At 41.2% G+C, this 12,870-nt stretch overlaps 1 protein-coding gene across 1 annotated transcript; it reads right to left on the reverse strand.

The window, feature by feature from the left end:
• Nucleotides 1-245: 245 nt before the first annotated feature.
• Nucleotides 246-3,305, reverse strand: LOC128576096 (pentatricopeptide repeat domain-containing protein 3, mitochondrial-like). Its single transcript, XM_053578108.1, has one exon. It carries the CDS (start codon nucleotides 2,793-2,795, stop codon nucleotides 729-731), a length of 2,067 nt encoding a protein of 688 aa, XP_053434083.1. The 5' UTR covers nucleotides 2,796-3,305; the 3' UTR covers nucleotides 246-728.
• Nucleotides 3,306-12,870: the final 9,565 nt, after the last annotated feature.

Consider the following 12,870-nt stretch of genomic DNA (forward strand, 5'->3'; position numbering starts at 1 on the left):
TCTTATGTAACAGTCTCAGTAGGACAGGTACCAGTTCTTCTTTGTATGTCTGGTAAGAATCACTATGATCTGGTTTTTGTCTTTTTGAGGAGGAAGCATATGTTTTATTGCTAATTTATTCTCACTACTTGTTGGTATGTTTAGAATTTCTATTTTTCTCCAACTCAGCTTGGGAGGTTGTGTGATTGCAGGAATTTATTCATTTTCTCTAGAATTTTTATTTTTTATTTATTTTTTTTTACATTAATCACTTGTGCAGTCTCAACTGCCATTATCCTGTTTAATCAGTTATAAGATGTATAATTTTTCACATATAAATATTCCCAAAATTGGGATACTACTGACCCAACAGTACTTGTGATGTAATTAGACACTGTCTCTTAAGAAGAAAGGATCAACATCTTAGCAACACATCACGCCAACAAAAGCTTTAGTCCAGTAGCAGGGAGAGGGTACTGTGAGGTCAGCCTACCAGCACTTCAGATATACAGATCTTATCCTGACCACAAGAGCTGCAGCTTACATGGTAAGCCTGGAATGCTACAGTTAATAGGTGGTTTGGCTAGTAGCAAATTATAACGTAGCATCTGTCCAGTGTTTCACAGTACCAAAATTCACCAAATCTGCATCCTCTATTTCTTTGAAACATTGTTAAATATTAGTATCTGTTTTCAAGTGTGAGTCCAGCAGCTACGGTGATGTCATCATTACTACTGAATATCCCACTTTCATTTGCCTTCATTGATGTCACTGTCGCTGTCACTGCTGCTGTCACTATCACTGTCACTGGTCCATGCAGTTAGGTTTTCTAGGGCTTCCTTTTGTTCCTGGCTGATGGCAAAGTCAGTCATTACTCTCTGGAAAAGGCTCTCGCAAATAGGTAAGCTGAAAGCACTCGCCAGTTTTACCACTTCAATGGCCTGGGCAGGGCTATTGGACACTTTTGCACTGTCCATGAACTCATTCAGCAACTCATTTCTAGGGATCTTATTATGCTTCCTGAAAAGCCCCAACATTTTCCATGCTTCATGGGTTCTCCCAGCCCTTAAAAAGAGGACAGCTATACAGTTGAGAGGGATGGCTGGCCAATCTGGAGCAGTCTGTCTGCCATCTTGGCTTTCATAAGCAGATTTGATGTCAGCGGCACAGTCAGCAAACTCCTCCAGAAGCTCTGGTGGATGCTTATCCCTTGCCATAAGAATCAGAATCTCTTCCTTCAGGTCATTGTGGAAAGTATGACCACATTCTTTACTATCTTTCCAAATCCGAGGAATCACTTCTAGCCGATTGGCCACATCCAATGCTTGGAGAAGATCTACCAATGTTTGGGAGTGGGGAAAGAAAACTGAAGGTATCAGGTCCTTATACCACTTCAAGGTGACATCAATTTGTTCCATTAGACAAATTAAAGTGAAGAACTTGGAATAATAGAAATGACGGCGATAATCAGGTCCCATAAATTTCCGGTTATCTCCAGTGTTTAAAAGGCCATGTACTTGGTAAGCAAGTTCCAGATCTCTGAGAGATGAGCAAACTCTCATGGCTGACTGAAAAAACATACCATCAACCAGATCCTTTGGAGAAAATTTCTTTCCCATTAATTCATTCATTATATCATAGATGATCAGGGATGATCCTTTTGAAATGTTTTCATGTTGATAAAATAGCTGAATAATATGGTGATATGTTGCAAGCGAGGGTTCTATTCCAATGGCTTTCATTTCTCGTAAGGTCTGTATTGCTGGCAATCTTGCAAGTACATGAAATCTTCGGAGACATTTCAAAATGGTATTAAAAGTCTGTAGATTTGGTTTCACCTTCTGTGCAACCATTTGTTTCAGTAGCTCCAGTGTTTTATTCCATTTTTCCTCAAAACCCGCATTCAGCCCCAACATTGTTGCTTCAATCAATGCACTGAATGTGTATACATCAGCATGGAGTCTGTTGTTTAATAATTCAGTGTACAAGTTTAATGCCGGCTCATAAGCTCGATGTTTCACCATCCCTCGGATCACTGTGCAGTAGGAATGTGAATTTTTCTCTGGCATCAATGTAAAGATTCTCTCAGCATTGTTTTTTGCGCTCCATGTAGCTCCAATCTGATGACCAGCCTTCTTCCTGAATTTCTTGTTACTTTCCTCTTCCAATTCCTCTGACGGTTCAGTTTGCTGAAAAGGATAATCAGTGGAGGGCTCGTGGTCACCATAGTAACACAGTAAATCCAAGAGATTATTTGTTGTTTCAAGAGACACAGTGGTTCCTGCTTGCAAAAGCTGATCAAACAGGTCCACAGAGGATTTGACTTTTTTGAGCTTGATTCGTTCCTTTAGGGCAGCTTCACTTACTTCTTCGATCTGAGGTTCAAAGCACTCAGGCATTAAACACGGTATATGTGGTTCAGCTATGTCCTTTTGAAAATATTTGGGATGTGAATTAATAATAAACTTTGCTGCATTCTCCCCAGACTTCTTTGCCAGTAAAAATGAACGAGATTCCACAGAAGATGCTGGAATAAGGTAGGGATCATCTTGAAATGCATAAGGTGCAGCTGTGGTGTCCCTGTTTACTGTGGAAGCAAGTGCCTGAAGAACGGCCACTTTATCCCAAGATTTCTTTCTTGGAATAACCACTTCTTCAATCCTTGTTACATCAGTTCCTTCAACTTTTGGGAGGGTTGTACTTCCAGAATAAAATCTGAAACTTGATATTCGTTCACAAAGTCCTGCACGTTGACCCTTCAATGACAGGTAAAGCCTGCTGTGGATCCTGAAGCAAACTGAACCAGTCACCGCCATCTTTCGTTTCCTCTAGAATTTTTAGATTGTGTTCACAGAGGTGTTCATAGTAGTCTCAGAAGATCTTTTGCATTTCTATGATATCATGATATAATGTCTCCTTTTACATTTCTGATTGACCTTATTTCAATCATTTTCTTCTTTTCTCAGTTAATCTACCCAGTGGTCTATCAATTCTTTTCTTTTCTTTTTATTTTTTTTTTGTGTGGTATATCAGTTTTATTTGTCTTTTCAAAGAATCAAATTTTTGTTTTCTTGATCCTTTATATTGTTCTTTTTTGTTTCAATTTTATTTAGTTCTCCTCTGATTTTTTGTTATTTCTTGTCTTCTACCAGCTTGGGGTTTGGTTTGTTTTTATTTTTCTAGAACCCCAATGTGTGACATTAGGTTATTAATTTGTGATATTTCTGTCTTTTATTTATTTATTTTTGGGGGAGACAGAGTCGCAGGCTCTCACCCTGGGTAGAGTGCTGTGGCATCACAGCTCACAGCAACCTCAAACACTTGGGTTTAAGTGATTATCTTCCTCAGCCTCCAAAGTAGTTGGGACTACAGGCAACCACCACAATGGCCACTGTTTTCTTGTTGCAGTTGTCATTGTTGTTTGGCAGGCCTGGCTGGATTCAAACCTGCCAGCTTTGGTGTATGTGGCTGGCACTCTAGCCGTTGAGCTACAGGCATCAAGCCTATGATATTTCTGTGTTTTAATCGGAAGTATTTAGTGCTATAAACTTCTCTCTTAGCTCTGCTTTTAACTTACCCCAGAGATTTTGTTAGTTCGTCTTTTAATTTAAAAAATGTTTTTTAAATTTTGCACCTTCATTTCATTGTTGATCTCAAAGTTAACTTAGTATTATGCCTTTTAATTTGCATGTATTTGTATGGTTTTGAAAATTTCTTTTAGAATTGATTTCTAGTTTTATTCCACTGTAGTCTGAGACAATTCATAGTATTATTTTGATTTTTATCAATTTTTTGATACTTGTTTAGTGGCCTAACATATGATCTATCTTGGATAATGATGTCCCATGTTCTTATGAGAAGAACATAAATCTATACTTTGGGAGTAAAATATTCTGTAAATGTCTGTTAAGTACACTTGTTCTAGAGTCCTGTCTTATTCAGTGTTTCTTTGCTGTCCAGTTTTGTCATTGGAGTGTTGAAGTGCCCCACTATTAATATGTTGTTTGTTTCTTTTCTTAGATCAAGTGGTATTTCTTTTATGAATCTGGGACTCTGGTGTTAGGTGCATGTATATTTAGGATTGTTAGATCTAATTGTTGAATTGATCCCTATATCATTATATAATGGCTATCTTTTTTTTTTTTACAGTTATTCAGTTATTGATTTCAAATCTGTCTTATCTGATCTAAGAATAGCTACTCCTGCTCACTTTTTTTTTTTTTTTGAGACAAAGTCTCACTCTATCACCCTGGGTAGGTGCCATGGCATTATAGCATTAGCAACCTCAAACTTTTGCACTTGAGAAATCCTCCTGACTCAGCCCCCTGAGTAGCTGGGATTACCGGCACCCACCACAATTCCTGGCCATTTGTTTTATTTCTTTATAGACAGGGTCTCACTTTTGCTCAGGCTGGTTTCAAAGCCCTGAGCTCAAGCAGTCCACCCGCTTTGGCCTCCCAGAATGTTAAGATTACAGGTGTGAGCTATCACACCGGGCCTCCTGCTCACTTTTGATTTCCATAGCATGGGATATTTTTTTCTCATGCTTTAACCTTGGGTTTATGAGAATCTTTATGAGTTAAATGGTTTTCTTGGAGACATTGGATATTAGGGTTGTGTTTTTTATCTATTCTACTAATCTGTATTGTAGGGGTCATAGCAAAACCTGTCCTTTTCCCTTGATCTGGTTCCCTGAAAGATCAACTCACAATTATGGTAGATTAATAATGAGAGAGGATAGCCAAGAAGGGTGAGGTCTACAAGAACAGGTCTTCTCAAGGAAACCACAAAGATACACATGCAGGGTCCTCTCCGTGGTGACTCAGCTCTTGGAAATTTGTAAACTTAACTTCCTGAAACTTGGAAATTTCTAAGTTCTGTGAAATCCTGTAGTTCTGTAGGGGTGGGAATAGCATCCCCCGCTTGATTCAAACTAGCCAATGACAAGGGTACCCGTGGGGTGGAACTTTTTGACTGCCAATAAAAAGAGAAAGACCAAGGCAGTCGGGGAGCACAGCCATTTGAAATTCTTCTATGCCGTAAGCTCCCAGCTGGTGAATAAAGCCCTTCCTCTTATAAATGTGGTGTTTGGGTGCTCCTTCTCTCTGTTGGGCCTTGTCTTCCTGCAACATTTTTGGTTCCCTGACCGGGAAGTAAGATCCCCCCGGAGAGAACACGCACCTGGTAGTTGCTGCCAATCCTTTGGACACCCACGTGGGGGCCCCTGATCAGCCTGGGTGACGTGAACCACTGAGCACTCCAGGGAGGCAGTTTGGCCTCCCTGTGTAGACGCCTTAACTAAGCTGAGAAAGGACCCCATTGGCAGGTCTTCAAGGAGTCAAACACCAGGAGGAACTGACATGCGGGAACAGGTACTTACACAGGGAGAAGTGTAAGGCAAGGTATGATCGATCTGGAGGTCCCATTACAGTTTTAGTGGAAAAGGAGCCTGATCAACTCCTTGGGCATTAGATTGTTGACAGGTCTGTTGAGAGGTATGTGAGAGTGTGTGGATGTGGTGTGACTGAAAGAACTTCGAGGGTGGAGTTGGACCTCACTTCACAGGGCCTAGGGGAGTGTTGGTTTGCCTCCTATGGCCAAGTAGCAGCTTGAGTGGGAAATCGAAGCTGTCCAGGTTAAGAATTGGGTTGGAGGGGGGGAGGAGACAAGATGGCTGAATGAAGCCAGCTTTCCACAGAGGCTCCCGTCCAGTAGGAGAGTTTAAGGACAAAAATTCAGCAAGTAACCTGGTGGATTTGAGCCGCACTAAGAGAGAAGGTTGAAGAACGCACATCAACCCCACTGAGGCGAGCTGCAACCACAAGGATACAAACAAAAGGTACAAAATCCATCACCAAGCAGATGGGAGTCCCCTCCCCCATGAGAACGGCTCAGAGAGCCCCACAAACAATGGGGAAGAGTTTAAAGGTCCTCCCACTACACACCACGGGAGAGACCCTCTAAAAACTTGACCTACCTCCCCTACTAGGGAGTCACGGCGTCCTCCTGCCAGGCATAAAACTGTATAAACTGTATATAGTATCTACCTGGAATTCTGAACTCCCAGCACTCCCCTTCACTCACAGTGAGGTCTGGAGACCAGTCCTGGTCAGCAGAGAGGGTACTGCACCAGAGTGGCAGTTCCCTGAGGCACAGTGTGACAGCTGTCTTCTGGTGACAATACGGACAGGCATAAAACTGTGTAAAGCTGTGTGTGTTCTCTGCCTGCAACCCCAGGCTCCCAGCGTTCTGTGTGCTCCCCTCTGCTCTCCCTCCAAGGTCTAGAGGCCTGTCCCCCAGGGGTTCAGACTCTTAGGCGATTGCTCAAGGGGTGTAGACAGTGCTGGGCTGCAGCTGGTCAGTGCAGACTCTGGGGTACAGGAGCAGAGAGAGGATGGTTGGCCGGAAGGGAGCTACACGGGAGCAGCAGTTGCCTGAGCCATAAAGCAGCAGCCCTCTTTTGCTAGCAATATGGTTCACTACCAAATATTCTGAAGCCACACCCCCTGTCTCCCTGGGCAACCAGAGACTGTGAGTATAGGATTTGCCTGAGGCAACTCCAACTTGCAAACGGGGGAAACTCCCAGGGTGGGGCTGACCCAGAGGTCTGCTATACTAAACCTAAGATGCACCTGGACCTCAGGGGATCATCAGCCTATAGACAATACAAGAGCAAAGACAAGCTAATTTGGAACTCAATTCAGCTTCTCTTCTGCAGGGGACCCGCAGAGTTGTTCTATTCTGTTCTGTCAGTAACATTAATCAGGGGCGAGTCTGGACCTGAGTGAAAAGCCCCCAACCTTCATCAAGTGCCCGAGGTTGTCAGGCCTCACCTCCTTCTGCTAGAGAGAAGCAGAACACAGTGGCCTGGCAGACTTCCTTGTGATTCAGGCAGGTACAAACTCCTGGAGTACCGATTCACTACAGGCAATTGGGTCAGCCAACTTCAGGGCTATCAGTGACTGGGTGTGACAGCAGTGCAAGGTGGGGAAGGAGGCATCAACCTTCCCAGACTGATCTATTGGCTGGGTGGCTCCTCCTGAGTCCACGCAGCACTGGAGCAAGCCACACCAGAGTAGTCACCAGACCCCTGTGATCCAGTTCCCACAGACCTCTTAAACTCTCACCCGAGACAGGTGCAGACTGAGAGAACTGATTTGGACTTTTTGAACTGAACCAATCACCTGAGGACAAATCAGGTGGCGCCCTGGGTGCACCGTGGTAGGAAGGTTTGACTTTCCTTTTCCAATTGTTTGCTGGTGGGGGGGGTGACTTAATTGCTGATATTTCTCCACAGCTGAGACTTCAATCTAGAGTATCTGTTTCACTAGGGTGGAACAGAAACCAACTGAAAACAAGACAGAACCAGTTAGCCCCACCACACCAGACAGGGTCTCAGTTTCTCAGGCCACAACACTGTACAGGCCCTCAACAAAGCCCCAGGGGGAAAAAATCAAAGGGAGTAGTAAAACAACCATGGGGCGGAATCAGCAGAAAAAATCTGGTAACATGAATAACCAGAATAGATCAACCCCCCCCCCAAGGAAAGATATGGCAGATGTAATTGAAGATCCTATTCATAAACAACTGGCTGAGATGTCAGAAATCGAATTCAGAATTTGGATTGCAGACAAGATTAACAAAGTGGAATTGGGAATTCGAGGAGAAAATCAAAAGTTGTCTCAAGAATTTAAGACAAAACCACCAAAGACTTAGACACACTGAAGCAAGAATTTGCAGCCCTCAAAGATATGAAAAATACAGTAGAATCCCTCAGCAACAGAATGGAGCAAGCAGAAAAAAAATTTTCTGACATTAAAGATAAAGCCTTTATACGCTCCCAAACTCTCAAAGAGGAAGAGAAATGGAGAGCAAAAATGGATCATTCTCTCAGAGAGCTCTGGGATAATTCAAAGAAAGTGAATATCCGAAATTTGGAGTTCCAGAAACAGATGAAGTGGCCTCGCTGGGCAAAGAGGCCCTTCTGCATGAAATTATGAAAGAGAATTTTCCAGACATACCAAGAGATTCTGAAATTCAGATAGGAGACAGCTTCAGAACCCCAGCATGACTCAACTCCAATAAGACATCCCCCAAGCGTATCATAATTAACTTCACTAAAGTTAATATGAAGGAGAAAATCCTCAAAGCTGCCAGGAGAAAGAAAACCATTACCTTGAAAGGGAAGAATATTAGAATGACTGCAGATCTCTCTGCCAGAAGAAGGTGGTCACTGACTTTTAATCTCCTAAAGCAAAATAACTTTCAATCCCGGATCTTGTATCCAGCTAAACTGAGTTTCATTTTTGACAGAGAAATTAAATACTTGAATGACAGTCATATGTTGAAGAAATTTGCCATAACAAACCCAGCTCTTCACGATATTCTCAGACCTATCTTCCATAATGCCTAACCCAATCCTAGAGCACAAAAGTAAACTCACTCAGAAACTTCGGATCAAACTCCAATTTCCACACTGGCAAAAGGATTAAAAGTGCCCACTGGACTTTTGAAAAACTCGATACCCAAAACTTCACCAGACTTATCAATATTCTCCATTAATGTGAACAGCTTAAACTGTCCTCTAAAGAGGCATAGGTTAGCTGACTGGATACAAAAACTCAGGCCAGATATTTGTTGCATACAAGAGTCACATCTTAACCTAAAAGACAAATACAGACTCAGGGTGAAAGGATGATCATCCATATTTCAGGCAAATGGTAATCAGAAAAAAGCAGGTGTTGCAATTTTATTTGCAGATACAATAGGCTTTAAATCAACAAAAGTAAGGAAGGACAAGAATGGTCACTTCGTATTTGTTAAGGGTAATACTCAATATGATGAGATATCAATTATTAATATCTATGCACCCAACCAGAATGCATCTCAATTTATTAGACAAAATCTAACAGACATGAGCAACTTTATTTCCTCCAGCTCCAAAATAGTCAGAGATTTCAACACTTCTTTGGCAGTGTTGGATTGATCCTCCAACAAGAAGCTGAGCAAAGAAATCTTAGATTTAAACCTAACCATCCAACATTTGGATTTAGCAGACATCTACAAAACATTTCATCCCAACAAAACTGAATACGCATACTTCTCATCAGCCCATGGAACTTACTCCAAAATCAATCACATCTTAGGTCACAAGTCTAACCTCAGTAATTTAAAGGAATAGAAATTATTCCATGCTTCTTCTCGGACCACCATGGAATAAAACTTGAGCTGAGTAACAACAGGAATCTGCATACTGATACAAAAACATGGAAGTTAAATAGCCTTATGTTGAATGATAGCTGGATCAGAGATGAGATTAAGAAAGAAATCGCCGGGCAGCGCCTGTGGCTCAGTTGCTAGGACACCGGCCCCATGTAACGAGGGTGGCAGGTTCAAACCCGGCCCTGGCCAAACTGCAACCAAAAAATAGCCGGGCGTTGTGGCCGGCGCCTGTAGTCCCACCTACTCGGGAGGCTGAGGCAAGGGAATTGCTTAAGCCCAGAAGTTGGAGGTTGCTGTGAGCTCTGTGAAGCCACAGCACTCTATGGAGGGCCATAAAGTGAGACTCTGTCTCTACAAAAAAAAAAAAAAAAAAATGAAAGTAATCGCCAATTTTTTGGAACGAAACAACGATGAAGACACGAACTATCAGAACCTCCGGGACACCGCAAAAGCAGTTCTAAGATGGAAATTTATAGCACTGCAAGCCTTCCTCAAGAGAACAGAAAGAGAGGCAACTTAATGGGACATCTCAAGTAACTGGAAAAGGAAGAACATTCCAACCCCAAACCCAGTAGAAGAAAAGAAATAACCAAAATTAGAGCAGAATTAAATGAAATTGAAAACAAAAGGATGATACAACAGATAAATAATTCAAAAAGCTGGTTTTTCGAAAAGGTCAATAAAATAGATAAACCTTTGGCCAACCTAATCAGGAAAAAAAGAGTAAAATCTCTAATTTCATCAATCAGAAACAGCAAAGATGAAACAGACTCCTTAGAAATCAAAAAAAATCCCTAATGAATATTGCAAGAAACTGTATTCTCAGAAACATGAAAATCTGAAGGAGATTGACCGATACTTGTAAGCACGTCACATTCCAAGACTTAGCCAGAATCAAGTGGAAATGTTGAACAGGCCCATATCAAGTTCGGAAATAGTATCAACCACACAAAACCTCCCTAAAAAGACAAGCCCGGGGCCAGATGGTTTCATGTCAGAATTCTACCAAACTTTTAAAGAGGAATTAGTACCTATATTACTCAACCTCTTCCAAAACGTAGAAAAAGAAGGAAGACTACCTAACACGTTCTATGAAGCAAACATCACCCTGATCCCCAAACCAGGAAAAGACCCAACAAGAAAAGAAAATTACAGACCGATATCACTAATGAATATGGATGCAAAAATATTCAACAAGATCCTAACAAACAGAATCCAACAACACATCAAACAAATTATACATCATGACCAAGTTGGTTTTATCCCAGGGTCTCAAGCCTGGTTCAATATACGTAAATCTATAAATGTAATTCAGCACATAAATAAATTAAAAAACAAAGACCATATGATTCTCTCAATGGATGCAGAAAAAGCTTTTGATAATATCCAGCATCCCTTCATGACCAGAACACTTAAGAAATCTGTATAGAAGGGACATTTCTTAAACTGAGAGACCATCTACAGCAAACCCACAGCCAATATCATATTGAATGCAGGTAAATTGGAATCATTTCCACTCAGATCAGGAATCAGACAAGGCTGCCCATTGTCTCCATTGCTTTTCAACATTGTAATGGAAGTTTTAGCCACCACAATTAGGGAAGAAAAGGCGATCAAGGGTATCCATATAGGGTCAGAAGAGATCAAACTTTCGCTCTTCACAGATATGATAGTATATCTGGAAAACACTAGGGACTCTACTACAAAACTCTTAGAAGTGATCAAGGAATATAGCAGCGTCTCAGGCTTCAAAATCAACATTCATAAATCGGTAGCCTTTATACATACCAACAATAGTCAAGTTGAAAAAAAGTTAAGGACTCTATCTCATTCACAGTAGTCCCAACGAAGATGAAATATTTGGGAATTTATCTAACAAAGGATGTGAAAGATCTCTATAAAGAGAACTATGAAACTCTAAGAAAAGAAATAGCCGAAAATATTAACAAATGGAAAAATATACCATGCTCACGGCTGGGAAGAATCAACATAGTTAAAATGTCCATACTTCCCAAAGCAACATAAAATTTCAATGCAATCCCTATTAAAGCTCTACTGTCATACTTTAAAGATCTGGAAAAAACAATACTTCGTTTTATATGCAATCAGAAAAAACCTCGAATAGCCAAGACATTACTCAGAAATAAAAACAAAGCAGGAGGAATTACGCTACCAGACCTCAGACTACACTACAAATCAACAGTGATCAAAACAGCATGGTATTGGCACAAAAACAAAGAAGTAGATGTCTGGAAAAGAACAGAGAACCAAGAGATGAACCCAGCTACTTACCGTTATTTAATCTTTGACAAGCCAATTAAAAATATTCAGTGGGGAAAAGGTTTCCTATTTAACAAATGGTGCTGGGTGAACTGGCTGGCAACCTGTAGAAGACTGAAACTGGACCCACACCTTTCACCATTAACTAAGATAGACTCTCACTGGATCAAAGATTTAAACTTAAGACATGAAACTATAAAGATACTAGAGGAGAGTGCAGGGAAAACCCTTGAAGATATAGGTCTGGGCGAGTATTTTATGAGGAGGACCCCCCGGGCAATTGAAGCAGCTTCAAAAATACACTACTGGGACTTGATCAAACAAAAAAGCTTCTGCACAGCCAAGAACACAGTAAGTAAGGCAAGCAAACAGCCCTCAGAATGGGAGAAGATATTTGCAGGTTATGTCTCCGACAAAGATTTAACAACCAGAATCCACAGAGAACTCAAACACATTATCAAGAATAGAACAAGGGATCCAATCGCAGGCTGGGCAAGGGATTTGAAGAGAAACTTCTCTGAAGAAGACAGGCACGCGGCCTTCAGACATATGAAAAAATGCTCATCATATTTAATCATCAGAGAAATGCAAATCATTTGAGATACCATCTAACTCCAGTGAGACTAGCCTATATCACAAAATCCCAAGACCAGAGATGTTGGCGCCGATGTGGAGAAAAGGGAATATTTTTGCACTGCTGGTAGGAATGCAAATTAATACATTCCTTTTGGAAAGAGATATGGAGAACACTTAGCGATCTAAAAATAGATCTGCCATTCGATCCTGTAATCCCTCTACTGGGCATATACCCAGAAGACCAAAAATCACATCATTACAAAGATATTTGTACCAGAATGTTTATTGCAGCCCAATTCATATTTGCTAAGTCATGGAAGAAGCCCAAGTAACCCATCGATCCACGAGTGGATTAATAAATTGTGGTATATGTACACCATGGAATATTATGGAGCCTTAAAGAAAGATGGAGACTTTACCTCTTTCATGTTTACATGGATGGAGCTAGAACATATTCTTCTTAGTAAAGTATCTCAAGAATGGAAGAAAAAGTACTCAATGTACTCAGCCCTACTATGAAACTAATTTAGGGTTTTCACATGAAAGCTATAACCCAGTTACAACCTAAGAATAGGGGGAAGGAGGATAGGGAGAGGAGGGAGGAGGGAGGGGAGAGGGGGGTAGAGGGAAGGGTATTGGTGGGATTACACCAGCGGTGCATCTTACAAGGGTATATGTGAAACTTGGTAAATGGTCTGTGAAGCTAGTGAATGATGCCCCATGATTATATCAATGTACACAGCTATGATTTAATAAAAGAAAAAAGAACTGGGTTGGAATTGTGTGCATGTGAGTGCTTTGAGAACGACCGAG

This window comes from Nycticebus coucang, chromosome 23 (assembly GCF_027406575.1).
Source record: "Nycticebus coucang isolate mNycCou1 chromosome 23, mNycCou1.pri, whole genome shotgun sequence".
Taxonomy (NCBI): domain Eukaryota; kingdom Metazoa; phylum Chordata; class Mammalia; order Primates; family Lorisidae; genus Nycticebus; species Nycticebus coucang.